The 19,314-nt window shown below is 39.1% G+C and overlaps 1 protein-coding gene across 4 annotated transcripts in view; it reads left to right on the top strand.

Moving 5' to 3' along the window:
• Positions 1 to 19,314, top strand: part of EGF (epidermal growth factor) — a 149,123-nt gene that overhangs the window by 57,144 nt on the left and 72,665 nt on the right. For all 4 annotated transcript variants that reach the window (XM_021001372.2, XM_021001370.2, XM_021001371.2 and 1 more), the window contains 2 exons: positions 15,230 to 15,352; positions 15,719 to 15,844. In XM_021001372.2, coding sequence (XP_020857031.1) covers positions 15,230 to 15,352; positions 15,719 to 15,844 — 249 coding nt within the window. The remainder of the gene's footprint in view (positions 1 to 15,229; positions 15,353 to 15,718; positions 15,845 to 19,314) is intronic.

Consider the following 19,314-nt stretch of genomic DNA (forward strand, 5'->3'; position numbering starts at 1 on the left):
TTTCATCTCATTAGATTTAGTCTAGTCAAGATCTTTTTGGATCCTGACTCTGTATTCCAGTGTGTTAGCTGCCCCTCCAAGACTGGCATCATTTACCAACTTAATGAACATAACATCTATGCTTTTATCTCAGTTATTGATAATATTAGCAAATGGTACAGTATCAGCCGTATACAGAACCATTGATTTCTCCACTAGAAATTTCTTACACATTGACATTGAACAATTAATGATTCTTTGAGTCCGACCATCCAATAAGTTAAGAATCCATCTACTTTTATTACAATCAATTCCACATCTCTCCATCTTTTCCGGAAAATTAGAGTGAGATGCTTTACTTTGCTAGAATCTAGGAGAAATCTTGATGCTACTTCTTGTACTTTTCTAGTTCTTATTACAGTGCCTGGTATGTAGTAAGTATTTAATAAATCATTGTTGACCAACTGACCTTTCCCATAACTTATGGATTATAGCTATCATGAATACTGTCCTCTCTTCTGATCTAAAGTAGTACTGCCCTGGGAATGCTGAATTGGGTGGGTTGTTTAGTTGCTGAAACTGGAGAATTCTGGCCAACATCTTGTCAGTGATGGAAAGCAAAGAGATAGCATGATGGATTTATGCTACTTAGCTACCTATGTGACCTTTGGGAAATAGTTCAGGTAGCTTCTCTGAACTTTTGTGTCTTCATCTCTAATATAAGTGAGTTGGATTCGGACTCTCTAAAGTCCATTTCAACTTTAACATCCTGTGACTATTCTTAGTTGCACCGCCTTCCTTCTCGAAGATGAAAATAATTGTCGAAATGTTGTGGTCTTTTCTTAGTAGTGAGTTTCTGTTTAAAGATTTTTAATCTAAAAATTAAAGGATGTCATCATATCCTTGAGATTTATCAGAAGACATAGTTCAGACTTTGACTTAAAGTTGGGACATCTTCAGAACTGTGGGCAAAGGGAGAAGGATGGCACTTGCCCAGTATCTGATGGATTCCAGGGCTTTATCTGTGATTGCTGGAGCTACGCTAACAAAAGGGCAGAAGTGTTGTCATCTCTGAGTTATCCTCTGCCTGGTACCCATGGTCATCAGTGCAGAAGGAAGGAAAGCAGAGAACTTCAAATATTTTTCAAAGATAAAAAGAAGGAAAAGAGACAAATATTAGCAAACAGTGATGGCGTGATGAAACAGGAAAGTGAAAAGCTGAAAATTATTTAGTGTGTAAAAAAAATCATAAAGTACCATCAGCTTGCTCAGCTAAGTTTTCCTTGTGTTGGCCCCCAAAGATGTGGGCCTGCCAATTATGTAGTCAGATTGAGTTACTCACGAGCAATTGCATGAGTGAAAGAGTATATGTTTTTGAATTTTATGACACAAAAATTATTTTCATTTTTATCCTTTCAAAGATTTTACCTTTAATATTGCATGAATTTGCTCCATTTTGCTATACATAACATACATAAGAGTGAACAGAGCATTGGGCTTGAAGTTAGGAAAGCCTGAGTTCAAATATGGCCTCAGACACTAGCTATGTGACCTTGGACAAGTCACTTAACCTCTGTCTGCTTCAGCTTTATCAACTATAAAAGAGCATCATAATAGTACTTTCTTCTCAGGGTTATTGTGAGGATGAAATGAGATAATATATGCAAGGTGTTTAGCATAGGGCCTGGCACATAGGTGCTTAATAATAGGTCCTTCCTTCCTTCCTTCCTTCCTTCCTTCCTTCCTTCCTTCCTTCCTTCCTACGCATTAATACTCAAATACTTTCATGGATTTGTGATCTCATTTATTTGCAAAATCTCTCCAGTGATGAAGATCACAATCCATCCATGCCTGCTCATCCCATGCAATTTTCATCCATTTCCTCCCATAAGTTCATCATAGAGGATCCATTCTATTTGCCATTTGACAACCCAACTTCTCTTCCTATCATCAATTTCCTTGATGATATCCTTTAGTTTTATTCTTCTTTGAAGTTCTCTATTGCTTGTATGTTGCAGGTGGCTCATGCTTCCGCCGTGTTTCCCCAAAGCCTTCTGTGAGATGCTAATTTTAAATTATTTGGCAATTGTTATATTACATATCTTGCTATCCAACCACAGTACTGGAAGGTTATTGGCATTTAAAAGATGGGGCCTTTGTTTTCAAAGGAGGTTTGAGGTCATTAAAGGAGCTTTACAATTTCCCCCAAACAATCCAGCCTTCTCTCTTCTTCCTGTCCAAATATGTGTCCAACTTCTTGTCCAGCTGTACAGTCTTTCCCATATATTAATACTGGTGGACTAGCTCTTCAGGTTGTCCATCCAAATGCATGTCTTAATCTGGGTAATAGATACTCTTCATCCAGTTGGTTTTTCCTTGTAGGTGATCAGGTCAAACCCTTTTGACTGATTATAGACTTCTTCCAGGAGGTTCTGAAATGTTCTAGGGCTTGATGCAACCAGCACCATGCCATCCACAGTCATCTGTAGGACCTTACCTTCTATAGATAATAACATGAACTATTAACAGTAGTTAGCACTTACATAGCTTTTTAAGGTTTGCAAAGTGCTTTACACATGCTGTTTCATTTGATCCTCTCAACAACTCTATGTGGTTGATGCTATTATTATTTCCATTTTATGGATAAAGAAACTGAGGGTGAGAGGTTAAATGATTTGCCCAGGATCACCCAGCTAGATACCTGATGCTGGATTTGAATCCAGATCTTCCTGATACCAAATCCAACGCTCTATCCACTGACCTGTCTAGCTGTCTATAAAGGATTCTTCTTTCAATTTAGATTCTTCATTGGATATCCTTCATTGCATTAATGAACAACTTTAATGAGTGTGCATCCTCTATTTTATTCCTCGCTGAGAAGGGTTCATGCATCTATCAAGGAATCATGAATTATTTTGATGCATGAATGGGAGATACCTTGTTGGAAATGCTCTTCTGCAGCATAATTTTGCATTACCCAAATCAAGTGTTATTTCATGACAAACAAAAGCACAGAGGGATCTTACATTCTGTACATTTTCCAGCAAATTACAGAATGGTAGAAGTGCTTGGTCCCTAGTGAAATATTATTTGTTGGAGTTAGCCTGTTTCCAAATATCCTCACTGAAGGTGCCCTTTATTTATGTGTAGATGACTCATAAAGATTTGGTAGAGTTGGTATATAGGTTGATAGTTGTTACTCTTTTCTTGGTCACCTTTTGGGTATTAATAACATCTGAGATTTTTCCCATGCCTTTTGTATCTTCCCTTCCTTCACAGATACCTTGCATCCCTCAATTCCCTCACAGTTATGCTGCTTCCAGTACTGATTTTCTCTATATGTGCTTAAATCTAACCTGGTTTGCTTATATTAAAGAAGGAAATTGCACGTAGGAATATCCTACCCAGCTAATATCACTAATTGTGGGAATTGGTGGGAAATGATATTTGGGCAGTTAGGTGGTGCAGTGGATAGAATGTTGGGCCTTGAGTCAAGAGGACTCATTTTCCTGAGTTTAAATGTGGTCTCAGACACTTAGCTGTGTGATCCTAGGCTAGTCACATAACCCTGTTTGTCTCAGTTCTCTTGTCTGTAAAATGAGCTAGATAAGGAAATGGCAAGCCACTCTAGCATCCTTGCCAAGAAAACCCCAAATGGGGTCATGAAGAGTTGGACACGCCTGAAATAACTGAACAACAAGACAATAAAAACAAATATATTTGGTACAATGATGTTATGGGGTGGGAGTATTAGTTCTTTAGGAATAAGATTACAATAGCAATAATAATAACTCACTTTAAGGTCTACAAATGTTTTTTTTTCTTTCACAAATCAATGAGATAGGTAATGCAAACATTGTTATCTGTGTTTTGCAAATGACTAAACTGAATTTAAGTGACTTGGGCTAGTTAGTTAGTGACAGCTAGTAAGTGATGGAGCCAGGATTCTAAAAGGCCATATGGCTTCTAGTACGGTCAGCCGTAAGAATTGGAAATGGAAGAGATGCCCATCAATTGGGAAATGGCTGGACAAGTATACCACAGTATATGATTGTGATGGAATATTATTGTGCCATAAGAAATGACAAGCGGGATGATTTCAGAAAAACTTGGAAAGACTTATATGAACTAATGCATCCTGAAGTGAGTAGAACCAGAACATTGTACACAGTTAACAGCAGTATCGTACAATAAAGAATTGTGAATGACTTAGATATTCTTAGCAATACAACGATCCAAGAGAATCCTGAAAGACTCATGATGAAACATGCTATTCACTTCCAAAGAAAGAACTGATATTATCACAATACACACTGAAACATACTATTCTTTCTTTTTCTCTTCCTTCCTTCTTTCCTTCTTCTTCTTCTTCTGTTTTGGTTTGTGTCTTCTTGTATAAAATGACATATGGAAATGTTTTACATGACTGCACATGTATAACCTGTATTAGATTGCTTACTGTCTCAGGGAAGGGGGAGAAGGGAGAGGGAGGCACAGAATTTTGAACTCAAAACTTAAAAAAAGTTAAAATTTGTTTTAACATGTAATTGGAGAAAATATTATTTAAAAAAAGAAAGTCCAGCCAAACAATATTCTAGGGACTTCTCTGCTGAAGTTTAGATGTAAAATATTATTGAGAAGCAGCATAAATTGGGACAATGTTACTCAAGACATGCCTGTTTAAGGTAGATCTCTCTTAAATACTATCAAAGACATAGCTAAAGAGTCAGTATTTCAATTTAACTTTGAAAAATGGTGTACATTGGTCTCATGTCACAAATCTTCAAAATAGAATAATAGTAAGGCATCAGTATATTAAATGATTTTTACATCTGATGAATTCGGTAAACATGTGTATATGTACACCAGAAGTCTACCATTTGATAATATTTCCATTCTTCCAAGACTTAAAAAATGTTGGCCATTTTTGGAAAGGATCATGTTATGAGAGGTGATGTAGCACAGAGGATAGAGAGTAGGTGTCAGAGTCAGGAAGACCTGGATTCAAATTCTGCTTCTGACATACATTGGCTCTGTAATCTAGGGCAAGGAATTAAATGCTCTAGGAAACTCTCTAATCCTGAAAGTGGGAAAACAGGTATCGGCCTGCATTGGTTTAGGTGATAATGCTGTCACATTGTCAAATGTTTTAAAAAAAAAAAATCTTGACATTTAAAAATGCTTTCCAAATATATTATTATTTTGTCCAAGAAAAAACACGTGAATTAATTCTATTTGTCATCATATTTACAAAGTAGGATTTGGATTTTAAGGGTTTATACTTCATATGTCAAACAGTATGTCAATGACAGAAATCGATAATATTTAAGAATGTATTTAGAAAATTCCTTTAAAAATACTTTATAAATGCTGTGATTTTGACGAGAAACATGAATCAATCAATCAATAAACATTCAGCAAATGCCTACTATGTACCCTAGGGGAGCTAGGTGGTGCAGTGGATAGAGTGTTGGCCTTGGAATCAGGAAGATGCAGGTTCATGAGTTCAGATCTACCTCAGACACTGTGTGATCCTGGGCGAGGCGCTAAACCCTGTTTGCCTCAGTTCCTCATCCGTAAAATGAGCTGGAGAAGGAAATGGCAAACAATTCAATAGATCCAGCCAAGAAAACCCCAAATGGTGTCATGAAGAGTTGGGCATGACTGAAATGATTTGACAGCAACAGGTACCTTGCCCCATACTGGGCCAGGTGTTGGGGGTGGACAAAATAACAAAAGAGAAACAGTTGCTGCCCTAGGTCACCTTAGTATGATTAAATATTGTTTTTTACCCTTTAGAGTTTGAAAATAACCTCCTTGAGGGGATGAAAAGCAGGAATTTTTGTAAGATTTGTAAAGTTTTTGCAAATCATAAAAATCCCCTAAAATTCTGTTCAGTCAGGCAAATTTTATATAGATTTCTCCCACACTAATCAATGCCACACCTCAGGCCAGCCTTAGGCAAAATTGGAAGTGGGTACTATTAATGTACTAAGGTGTCAACTCCCTAATCCCCCGAAACTAATCCATGCTAATGTGCTAATGGAAGAGGTAACAGGCTTCAAATTACAGTATAGTCTTCTGGGTTCATTGTTTGCACCCGTGGCTCAGAGTGAGTATAAATAGCAATTGTTTCTGTTTTGCCAGAAACCCTGAGGGTCTTCTCCTACCAGATTGATTTTTTTTTTTTTTGACTAAGTAAAAGAGGCCATTCTTTGCCTTTTTTTTTTTTAACCTAGCCTTAATGACCAGCAGGCATTGCCTCAGTCAAACTTAGACAAGGGAAAGACCTTAACTTAAAAAGACCAAGGTCGTCCTGATCTATATCTTGCCACTGGACTCAGATGGCTCCAGAGGACTGAGTGAGGCTGGTGATTTTGCACAGCTCTCCTTCACTTAAGTCCAATTCACTTGCAAGTACATCACCGTCCTGATATTATGGTCCTGTTGGAAAATGAAGGACAAATAACAACCTGTGAGTAGTAGTAGCTGCACCACTGGGGACCCAACCAGCCAGTTCCAGGTGGCAAAGCACCTCCTTCCCTCCCTTCATCTTTACTTCTCTCCTCCCTTCCTCCCTTCCTTCCTCCTTTCTTTCTTTCTTTCTTTCTTTCTTTCTTTCTTTCTTTCTTTCTTTCTTTCTTTCTTTCTTTCTTTCTTTCTTTCTTTCTTTCATCCTTCTTTTTCTTTCTTTCTTTCTTTCTTTCTTTCTTTCCTTCCTTCTTTTCTTTTCTTTCTTCTTCTTTCTTTCTTTCTTTCATCCTTCTTTTTTCTTCTTTCTTTCTTTTCTTTCTTTCTCTTTTCTTTCTTTCTTTCTTTCCTTTTCTTTTTTCTTTCTTTCTTTCTTTCTTCTTCTTTTTTCTTTCTTTCTTTCTTTTCTTTCTTTCTTTCTTTCTTTCTTTCTTTCTTTCTTTCTTTCTCTTTCTTTCTTTCTTTCTTCTTTCTTTCTTTCTTTCTTTCTTTCTCTCTTTCTCTCTCTCTCTCTCCTCTCTCTCTCTCTCTCTCTCTCTCTCTCTTCTCCCTCCCTCCCTCCCTCCCTCCCTCCCTCCCTCCCTTCCTTCCTTCCTTCCTTCCCTTCCTTCCTTCCTTCCTTCCTTCCTTCCTTCCTTCCTTCTTCCTTCCTTCCTTCCTTCCCCTCCCTCCCTTCCTTTCCTTCCTCCCTCCCTTCCTCCCTTCCTCTTCCTCCCTCCCTTCCTTCCTTCCTTCCTTCCTTCCTTCCTTCCTTCCTTCCTTCCTTCCTTCCTTCCTTCCTTCCTTCCTTCTTCCTTCCTTCCTTCCTTCCTTCCTTCCTTCCTTCCCCTTCCTTCCTTCCTTCCTTCCTTCCTTCCTTCCTTCCTTCCTTCCCTTCCTCCTTCCTTCCTTCCCTCCCTTCATCTTTCCTTCCTCCCTCCCTTCCTTCCTCCCTCCCTCCCTCCTCCCTCCCTCCTCCCTCTCCTTCCTTCCTTCTTCCTTCCTTCCTTCCTTCCTTCCTTCCTTCCTTCCTTCCTTCCTTCCTTCCTTCCTTCCTTCCTTCCTTCCTTCCTTCTCTGCCTCTGTCCATATAGGGCATCATACCCTTACCTCCAGGTGCTCTGCTCAAATGAATATAAATTTTGATTGTTGAAACTTAGCAAGATATCTTGGGGTTTATGGGTTAGATTTCTTTCTTAATGACCATGCCTTAAACCCAAATCACTCTGGTTCTCATTGATTGGCCAACAACAGGTCCCAGTCCAACCTCACTTGGTCATTATGTGAGCCCTGATTGGTTCAGAGTGAGTATAAATAGCAATGGTTTCTGTTTTGGCCAGAAATCCTGAGGATCTTCTTCTCTCAGACTGATTTTTTTTTTTTGACTAGGTAAAAGAGGTCTTTCTTTGCCTCATTTCTTACCTAGCCTTAAGCAATGAATGGACATTGCCTTGGTCAAACTGAGACTTGGACAGGACCTTAACTTTAAAAGGCCAAGGGCTCCCACTATATCCAGGACCATCTCTAGTTGTCCTGATCTCTACCTTGAAATTGGACCCTGATGGCTCCTGAGGAGAAAGTGAGGCTGTTGACTTTGCACAGCCCTGCCTCACTTTAATCCAATTCACTTGCAAGTCATGGCATCACCTTTCCTCATCCCATAACTTTTGCTGTTGTTGTTGTTGAGTCATTTCAGCCTTGGGTGACTCTTCGTGACCCCATTTGGGTTTTTTTTGGCAAAGATACTGGAGTGGTTTGCCATTGCCTTCTCTAGCTCATTTTGCAGACAAGGAAAGTGAGGCAAACAGGGTTAAGTGACTTGCCCAAGATCACACAGCCTTCCTGATGTTGACAACAACAGTCTTCTTGGGACAATAAATCCAGAATTGGATGCCTAATCTATTCACATTTGACTCAGAATAAGGGTTTCAGACCAGAAGGGGAAATTTGGGAGACAACCTTTCTGTTTCCCTCAAATCATGCCATTATGCATCTGCCCACTGTGCATATCTGTAGGGATGGCCTTCTTAGTTCTTTCTACTGGAAATGGGCTCCATTTTCATAGGCTTATATGGGCAGTGGAGTCAGAAAGACCTGAGTTCAAATGTGACCTCAGATCCTTACTAGCTGTGTCCCTGGGAAATCACTTAACTCTGTCTGCCTGAGTTTCCTCATCTGTAAAATGAGCTGGAGAAGGAAATGGCAAACCACTCCAGTAGCTTTGCCAAGAAAACCCCAAATGGGTCATGAAGAGTCAGATAGGACTGAAATGACTGAACCATGGAGCATATGATTGATTCTATAAATGAGAGATGATAAAAGGCAGTCAGTTGTTATGAGGATAAAATGAGGTATTTGAAAAGGCACTTTTCTATATAGATACCAGCTATTACTATTATTACTATTTTTATTATATGGGGAATGAGAAAAAGATATCAAAAGATCATGGATTTAGAGCCAGAAGGAGGTCTGAAGACATCTAGTCTGACTTCCTCATTTTACAGATGAGGAAACTGAGGCAAACAGGGTTAAGTGACTTGTAAGCGTTTATGTGGACAATAAGTGAAAGACTGAGACTGGAAAAAAGAAAGACTGGAGTAAGGTTTTCTTACTCCAAAACCAATGATCTTCGGCCTTCAGCTTTACTTTGAATTGTAAAAGATCTGAGGCAAAAATAGCGGAGGTGTTACTGTCTTTGATTGATCTCTATGCCTCAGATATTTGAGTCTTCAACACACTGTCTCCCCTTTCTGGTTCTACTACTGTATTCATTTCCATAACCTGTACAACTTTGGGTAGGGGAGAGTTATGTCCCTTTGGCATGTTATTATTAGCTAGGGGTGTATGGGGTGTTCAGGAGGACTAGTACTTCTGGTAAGTCAGCTGCCCATTGACCTTCGGTGTCCATCTGATTCACCCAGCTCTCACCTGTGGCTCCAAGAAACTGTAGCACAGTAGTAGCCACATCTTGGTAAAATTGTCTTGGCAGATGAGCTAAACCAGGTTGAGGGTAATTGACAGTCCTCAAACCCATCTACCCCAAGCATGTGAAGACTTTCCCAAGCAGAATGGATGGATGAGAATAATTTGTTCCAGGTGGTCATGAAGGCAGCTGAAGCAGGTGTCATGGAGGGAGCACTTAGAGCTTGGTCAGGCATTAAAGATGCCAAGGTCATCTACTTCTTCCGGAGACATCACCAGTTATCTTGACGTTTGTCCTACCACTGAATTCTGGTGACTTAGGAAGAAAGAGTGAGGCCGATGGTTTTGTGTGACCCTGCTTTACTTCAATCCAATTCTCCTATTCAAAAATGAAGGACAAACAACAACAATTAGCTAGGTTTAAAGTGTATAAGGAGTGACCCTCAAATCCTACTATGCATGAAATGGAAAATAAATCGGTTCAGATTAAACATTTTTCTTGGGCCAAATACACATCCGCTTTCATAGTTTATTCCCTGAAAATGCCAGAGTTCCCCTTGAACATTCCACATGGTTTTACTTCCAGGATAGATTTTCTGAGAATGCAACAGCTTCAGCTAGATTAAAGGGATGTGGCATTTTTGCTCTATAATGAATCTAGTCAGTAGACAGAAAAGACGAAGAGGTATGGGGAAGCACATGCCTGGACCACAAAGTCCGCTAATGGGTTGAGTGGAAATATTTGCCTAATGTAGATTTACTAATACCTCTTACTCTAATAGTAGCTTTCTGTCTAGTTCCCATCCTGGAGAAATGCCATCCTGTTAATGCTAAGAGTCTAAGAGAAAGTATTTGATTCACAGCAAAAATTGCTAAACCAGAGTGAATATTTTGAATTGAAAGAGTCAGCTTCTTAAAGAGCTCCATTTTTCATTTTTAGCATCAGACTTTTGGTGAGTGTGTGCTCAGAGAGAAGATACGGCCTAACAGACTATCAAGATTGCCTGTAATCATGATTTCAAAGCCTTTGAGATTATGAGTTTTGTGGTTAAGATTCTGACTCCCATAAAGAATTGCAACCTGACCTTTCAAAGTGTGGATCATTTGAGACAGAGAAACTGTACTAATGGGTTTTTTAGGTCCTTTAAAAATTTATTTATTTTTAGTTTTCAACATTCACTTCCACAAGCTTTTAAGTTTTAAATTTTCTCCCTCCCCGCCTGCCTTCCCTAGATGGCATGCAGTCTGACATAGGGTCTATACATACATTCTTATTAAACATATTTTCACGTTTGTCATGTTGTAAAGAAGAATTAGAACCAATAAAAGGGAGCACAAGAAAGAAGAAACAAAACAAAAGAGAGAGGAAAAAAAAGCAAATAGTATGCTTCAATTTGCATTCCAAACTCCATAGTTCTTTCTCTGGATATAGATAGCATTTTCCATCATGAGACTTTTGAGATGTCTTATATCCTTGCAATGTTTTTTTATTTATTTTATTTTATTTTTATTTTATTTTTTGGCTAGGCAGTGGGGTTAAGTGACTTGCCCACGGTCGCACAGCTAGTAAGTGTTAGGTGTCTGAGGCCGGATTTGAACTCAGGTCCTCCTGAATCCAGGGCTGGTGCTTTATCCACTGCGCCACCTAGCTGCCCCATATCCTTGCCATGTTGAGAAGAGCTAAGTCTATCAAAGTTAGTCATTGTGCAACGTGGTTGTTATTATGTACAACGTTCTCCTGGTTCTGCTCACTTCATTCAGCATCACTCCATACAAGTCTTCCCAGGTTTTTCTGAAATCCGCCTGCTCATCATGTCTTATAGGACAATAGTATTCCATTACATTCATATACCACAACTTGTTCAGCCATTCCCCAATGGATGGGCATCTCTCAATTTCCAATTCTTTGCTACCACAGAAAGAGCTGCTATAAATATTTTTGTTCATGTGAGTCCTTTTCCCATTTTTATGATTTCTCTGGGATGCAGCCCTAGAAGTGCTATTGCTGGGTATGCACATTTTTATTGCCCTTTGGTCATAGTTCCAAATTGCTCTCCAAAATGGTTGGATCAGTTCACAACTCCACCAACGATGTATTAGTGTTCCAATTTTCCCACATCTTTTCCAACATTTATCATTTTCCTGTTTTGTTATGTTAGCCCATCTGACAGGTGTAGTGTTTGTTTTGATTTGCATTTCTCTAATCAATAGTGATTTAGAGCATTTTTTATACGACTATAGATAGCTTTAAGTTCTTCATTTGAAGAAATTCTGTCATTTAGTATCTGTGTCAAGGCACAATGTAGACTCCCTCACAGCCTCAGTTACCTCATCTGTAAAATTAGTGGGACAGGGGTGGACTAGATGGCTTCTGAGTTCTCTTCCTGTTCTAGAGCTATGTTCTAGAGCACTCTATCCACTGTATCATACACCATAAAGACAACATGAGAGAATTTATCAAATGCTCTATTAAAATCTGGGTAAACTCTAACTTCAGTATTCCCTGCTCTACCAGTTTATGAACCCTGTTACAGAAGGACATAAGGTTAAGCCAAATCTGTTCCCTTTGGCAGAAAAAGACAGAATCAAAGTGAGAATTGAGCATTTCTATCTTCTCTATTTTTGTCCATTTTTTTGTCCATTTTCATTCTCCTATCCACTTCAGCAGTGGTCTTATCCCTTAATTCATCTTCTTTCCCCCTACTGTTGGATGTCCTTGTGAGCTGATATAGCCCACCTAGCTCATTGCCATTTGGGTTTGGGTGAGGCAAGTCATCCCTCATCTCTGGGCTCAGTCAGATTTTAAAAAAATTGTTTTTTCCATTTACATGTAAGCACAATTTTTAGCATCCATCTTTACAAAATTTTGAGTTCCAAATTTTGTCTCTCCCTCCATCACCTCCCCTCTCCCTGAGACAGCAAGCACTTTGATATAGGTTATACATGTGCAATCATGCAAAATATATTTCAATGTTACTCATGTTGTGAAAGAAGAAACAGACTAAAAGAAAAAGACCACAAAAAATAAGGAAAGTGAAAATAGTATGCTTCAATCTGTACTCAGACTCCATCAATTCTTCCTCTGGATGTGAATAGCAATTTTCCTCAGGAGACCTTTGGAATTGTCTTAGATCATTGTATTTCTGGGAATAGCTTAGTCATTTATAGTTGATTACTGTAAAATATTGCTGTTACTGTGTACAGTGTTCTCCTGGTTCTGCTCATTTCACTCAGCATCAGTCCATACAAGTCTTTCCAAGTTTTTTGAAATCTGCCTGCTTATCATTTCTTATAGTACAATAGTATTCCATTACATTTATATACCACAGCTCATTCAATCATTCCCCAATTGATGGTCATTCCTTCAATTTCCAATTCTCTGCCGCCGCAAGGAGAGCTGCTGTAAATATTTTTGAACAAGTAGGTTCTTTTCCTTTTTTAAAAAATCTTTTTGGGCTATAGACTAGTAGTGGTATTTGCTGGATTAAAGGGTATGAGCAGTTTGTTTGCCCTTCTGGTTGGTTAGTATTGGTGTCAGTATTGAGTAATATCACAAAGGTCCAGTTCTGAAGCTTTCTATTTGGTAACAAAGAGAATGAAAATCACATAGTCACCAGATCATGCTAGGTAACCAGGTGATACAGTGGATAGATAGAGTGCCAGGCCTGGAGTCAGGAAGACTTGAGTTCAGTTCTTGCTGACTATCAGCAAGTCCCTTAGCCTCTATCTGCTTTAGTTTCCTTAATTGTAAAAACTGTAAAAAAAATTGTAAAAAAAATAGTTAAAAACCCCAACAAACAATAATACCAACCATGTCATAGGATTGTTGTAAGGATCAAATGAGATAGTAGTTGTAAAGAACTTAGCACAATGTCTTGGCACATCATAGGTGCTTAATAAATGCTTATTTTCTTTCCTTCCCTTTGTAGTCAGATAAGCAACCCACAGTCTATCACCATGTGCACCCTGGACAAAGTTGGATAGTGAATAGAAGGAGGAAGGTCATAGATTTAGAGCTGTCATGGCCTCAGCACTCATCCATTCCAACACCTCTTATTTTACATTTGTAAGAAATTGAGTCCCAGTAAGTTAAGTGAGTCACATAAGGTTTATAGTAATTTATAGAATGGGAATTTGATCCCAGATCCTCTGACTTCAATTCCAGATCCATTTCTCTTCCACCATGCTGGATTTGATTATATGAGGATTGGGCATGCTTTCAATGATCCCAGATTACTTGTAGCTTAGCTCTTTGATAGCAATACTTTAACAGTGATGCCATGCAACTGTGACTTATGGGACACCCTGATCTCAGAAGAGTTAAAATGACAAATAACCCAAACGAAAGAAACAAAGGCATAAACAGGCTTCAGCATCTTACCAGTGATGACTTGCATTCAGTAAATGGAATGCAGGAAGACGCTGAGGATATGTATGGCCACGAAAGGAAGTGCCTAGTCATGATAGACAATATGGTAGGCAACCAGAGTGGTGCCCTGGTGCCCTTCAGATAAAAGGAAAAGAAAGCAAAAGAGATACTAGATAGTCAACTCAAGTGGGTACATTGGTTGTTGAGATAAAAGGAGAAAAAGCCAACAAAACTAAGAGGAAGGCCTCCAGTGTTCTGGGTAGATATCCTATGGAGGATTTATGGTAAAATGTGGACAAGAATTGTATAGGAAGAGAACAGGGATTATGACCTATACACTAATAGAGTTATGGTTCATTTAAAGTTTCCAAGTAAAAGCATCCAGTTGATAAAGTGATAGATTACACATTGATCATGACCTATGATTTCATCCAGAGAGGAAACTCTTGAGAGCTCCTTTCACCAATGAAGAATAATAACTCATCTTTAACTTTTAACCTTATTGGGATACAGTGGAAAACTGGGGTTCTGAACTAAGAGGATCTGGTTTTGAGTTCAACTTCTGCCATAGGTAGACCCATGTGACTTTGGGCAAGTTTCTGAGCTTCCTGATCTGCAAAATAAGGTTATTAGATTAGGTGAACTCTAAGATCACTTTTAGCTCTAAATTTATCATCATATGAGTTGCTTAGGTTTGGAAAAAACTCCTGTCAAAAATTACGATGTTAAATTCTGATGGTTTGAAAGAGATTTGACATCTTAGAGAAAATAAAGCTGGGTAAAACTAGCAAAACTACTTTGGCCTAGAAAGAATTCTGGAGGTGGGAGGGGCAAACCAGGAGTAGAATCAAGAAAGGGATGGAAAGTCACGAAGTGGAAGACAGGGAGGTGAAGCAGAGTTTCTTCAGGAACCAAGTGTTCCATTCTTGGCAAAAGGTAGCCAAAGGAATTATGGAGGAAACAGTGTCACTATGTGGAGGGAGAGTGGTTCCGGGAAAAAATGTGAGGGGCCTGTCATCATTAAGGGAGTCTCTGTCATCTCAGAAATCAATGGGTTTTATTGGTCAGGGTCGCACCCCCAATGAGCAATAATGCCGTAAAATATTAATTGTCATGAACTGCAGGAATAGGGCCATTGTGGTCGTAAGACAGCCCAGAAGAGCGTGTGTGGCAGATTCAACCCATTTCAGTGTTGGCAAATGCTGTAGTAGGATTAATGATTATTTTTTTTAGGGCTAATGATTATTAAAGCAATATTTGACAGAAGAATAATTTAGAGGAAACTAGAAGAGGCAGTTTACAGTTCCAAAAGTTCTTCCTTACTCTATTTAAATATAAACATTCCCTTTATTTTTACGCCTACCCTGACTGTAGCAGTTCTAAATATCGGATCTTTATTTAACTTTACCTTTTCAAAAGAGCACTTGTGGGTCACCAGAAAATCATTTTAAATGAATAGCAGGGAACTTGGTTGAATACTAACTAGAGTCTTATCCCCCAAACAACTAGAACTAATTTCCTGTGTAAGCAATGACACTGGATGCAGCCATGGTTGCGTCATGACATCAGATGGTCCCGCGTGTTTCTGTCCTGAAGGGTCAGTGCTTGAGGAAGATGGAAAAACGTGCAGTGGTAAGTATGCTCAACTTGATCAGACTTAACATTGGTTCTGTCATCCACAAACTATACCTAAAGCATGTTGGGATGAAGAGTTCCTTTTTTTTTTGGAGGCAATTGGAGTTAAGTGACTTGCCCACATCACACAGCTAGTAATAAGTGGTCGATCTTAGTAATTTAATTTATGCAATATGTAAATCCCTCTTGACTTCCACCTTCACTCTTCTCTATTCACCTCTCCTATTTTTTGCAGCAGCTTAAGTGATAAACTATTAAAAAAAAGGATAGGTCATTAAATTTTATGATTAGCATTTTATGAATGATTGACTTTTAATTTTTTTGAACACTGCAGAATTCTGAATGAAATTGCTCTTTTTAAAGGTTGTTCATCACTAGATAATGGTGGGTGTAGCCAGCTTTGCACCCCTCTCAGCCCAGTGTCTTGGGAATGTGGTTGCTTTCCTGGATACGAGCTGCAGTTGGATCGAAAGAGCTGCAAAGCTACAGGTTAGCATCATTGGGTCTGGAAAATGAACTTGTATGGTGGGATAGAGTGTTATTGATTTCTATTTCTTGACAGCTTTCCTAACAATTACCTTTTCTGTTCTTGGCACATGCCTGACACGTAGTAGGCACTTAATAAATGTTTATTAACTGACTGATTGACTGTACTCGTGCCACAACCACTTATAGCCCAGGCCCTCATCACCTCTGTCACCTGTACTTTTGCAATGGCCTTCTAATTGGCTGCTGCCTCCAATCTGTCTTTTCTCCAATCTGTTCTCCATACAACTGCCAAATTATTATTTCTGGGGCTCATGTCAGATTGTATCATTTCTTCACTCAAGAAGCTTCGGTAGTTTCCCATTGCCTTTACGATAAACTATAAATTCTTTTATTTGGCATATGAAATTCTTCCTCCCGTCCCCTCCCCTCACTTTCCATGCTGATTATATTTTACTGCTCCAATACACTCCATGCTCAGGTCAAATTGGCCTTCTTCCTATTTCCCCCAAGATGTCATTCTATCTTTGGCCTCTGGGTCTTTGCATAGGCTATCCGCCATGCTTGGGAGAGCAGGGTTCTCCTACCTTATCTCTGACTGTTGGAATCCTCAGCTCTCTGAAGTTTCAGCTTAAGAACCTTCAAGAAGGATTATTTCTCCAGTGATTAGTCCCCACGCAAACCCTTCTAGATGCCACCTGTAAGTTCTTAAAAAGAAATGCTTGATGATTAGAAAAGATTTCAAACATTATTTTAAAAATTACAGACTGTTTTTGGTTTTGCCTTTCATTTGACAGCACTCTAACACAAGTTGGTAATTGGTAATAGATTTTTTGTTAGTGGCCTCTCCAAAACCACATAAATATGTAGTGTGTTTTCCAGGTGACCCGACTCGTCAGGCAGTTATTTAATAGGACCTGAGGTATCCTATCAAAGCAAGAGCTCCTGAGGTTCTGGGCCTGTTAATGTCTGTGTTAAAGCAGACTCTATAGAATGGGGATAGCATGAACATTTTCTACTTGTTGGTGTATAAAGCCCTATAGCACCTAGTAAGGTTTTGCATACCATTTAATAACAATTTGTTGATTGATTCATTTTCATTTAAACACCTCAGGGAAAGCTGTAATCCTAAGACCGACAATTATTCTTCTGTCCATATTGAAATGTTTTGCTTCATTAATACTTTTTTCCTCCAAAATAAGGAAATAAACAAGTATTAAGTGTCTCCCCTGTGCCAAGCTCTGTGATAAATGCTTTACACATGTTATCTCATTTGATGATGATAATACTAATAATAGTTAACATTTATATAGCTCGTCTGTCTAGGCACATCGGCAATTATTATTTAACTGGATCCTCACTACAATCCTGGGAAGTAGGTGGTGTTATTATCCCCATTTTAGAGATAGGGAGATCAGCTAGGTGGTGCAGTGGATAGAGCACCCTAAGTTCAAATCTGGCCTCAGATACCATCTATTTGCCTCAGTTTCCTCATCTGTAAAATGGGCTGGAGAAGGAAATGGCAAACACTCCAGTATCTCTGCCAAGAAAACCCCAAATGGGGTCATGAAGAGTCAGATGCAACTGAAATGAACAAATAAACAAAAAAAAACCCAACAAAAAACAGCAAAAACAAAACAAAATGAAACAAAATGACAAAAAAAAAAACCCAGCTCAACAACAAAAGAGATGGGGAAACTGAGGCAAACTGATGTTCATTGACTTGCCCAGGATCACGCAGCTGGTAAGTGTCTGAGGCCGGATTTGGATGCAGGTCTTCCTGGCTCCACGCCCAGTGTTATATCCATTGTGTCACCTAGCTTCCTCTGTGGCAGCTCTTCCTGACAGCTTCAGACATGCAGTAAATGGTTTTTATATTTACTGATGGTTTATTAATGATACAATCTAGGAGAATGTAATGATTCTGCAGGGTTTGCCTTTTTTGTCCCTCACAGGGCTCTAGCTGACCAGCATCCCACTCAATGCAGCAGAATCTGAGAAATGGAAAATAATCCTGTAGCTTTTTGTGATTGAATGTTCTCGTCTCCCTGACCACATGCGTCTAGGCCAGGGGAGTTTATATTCATGTATTCTAATCTATACAAATATAGGGAAGAGGTTTCCAGAGAAAGCCACATTGTGTGATAGGAAAAGCTTGGGGTCTAGACAGAGAGCTTAGGTCTAAGTACTAGCTTTGACCTCAGGCAAGTTAACTACTTTTGTGCTGCAGTTTGTTCACTTAATAAAAAAAGGGGAGGAACAGGGATTGGACTAGATGACTGCTCCTTCTCCATTCCCCATGATCCTAAATGGGACTGTGAAATGCTTACACTTGGCAACATGGCCATCTTGATGATGTGTGGCAGATGGGGGAAGCAACAGGCAAATTCAGAAATGGGTCAAGACCGTGTTTGGTGCCTCCTACTCCACTGGGAGTTGTGGGGGAGGATGTCTTTTTCCTCCCCTTTAGGGCCATTTCTTTCTCTCAATTATTTGCCTTTATTAAGTTCTAGTCAATTGTCCATCACAAGAGTTACCGTAGTTGGGAGCTTCCTTACCAAGGAAATTAAAGCAAAGATTCCTGTTCAGGCAGGAGTTTGACTGGATGACTTTAGAAGCTCCTCCCAACTCTAATACTCCAGCCATCCCACCACTCATTTCAACTCATTCACCTTGAAGTATTATAGCGATTTAGTGTGTTCTTCCCCTTCAGGAGTAGGTGCATTTTAGGAGTAGCTAGGGGGTCCAGAAGATGGTGTGCTGGACTTTGAGCCAGAAAGAACTGAGCTCAGATCTAGCTATTTGGCCCTGGGTAAGTCACTTAACCTCTGCCTCAATTTCCTTATGTGTAAAATGGGAATAATAGCACCATATTATTGTTAACAATGACTATATTGTTAATCAACATTAATACTATTATTATATATTATTAAATTAATAATAATATTAGTGTTACCTCCCAGAGTTGTAGTAAAGATCAAATGAGATAATATTTGTAAAATGCTCTGCAAATACTAAAGTGATATATAAGTGGTGCAGTGGATAGAGCCCTGGGCTTAGAATCAGAAAGGCTTGTCTTCTTGAGTTTGAATCTTAATATTGTGTGACCTTGGGTAAGTAATTTAGCCCTGTTTGTCTCAGTTTCCTCATCTGTAAAACGATCTGGAGAAAGATGGCAAACCACTCCAGTGTTTGTGCCAAGAAAACACCAAACAGGGTCACAAAGAGTCAGACGTGACTGAACAGCAAAGTGCTAGTTATTAAAAGGAGATACCAGCAAGCCTCTTAACCTCGGTCTCCATTTCTTTATCGGTAAAATGGTGATAACAACAGCATCTACCTCCTAGGGTTGTCAGGAGGATGAAATGAGCTAACATTTGTAAAGTGCTTTGCAGACATTAAAGCTCTTTATAAATCCTGGCTATTAAAAGAAGATGCTTGGAGCAGGTTTGATTGATCCAAAGGATGAATCT

This window comes from Phascolarctos cinereus, unplaced genomic scaffold, assembly GCF_003287225.1.
Source record: "Phascolarctos cinereus isolate Bilbo 61053 unplaced genomic scaffold, phaCin_HiC Scaffold_9;HRSCAF=440, whole genome shotgun sequence".
NCBI lineage: Eukaryota > Metazoa > Chordata > Mammalia > Diprotodontia > Phascolarctidae > Phascolarctos > Phascolarctos cinereus.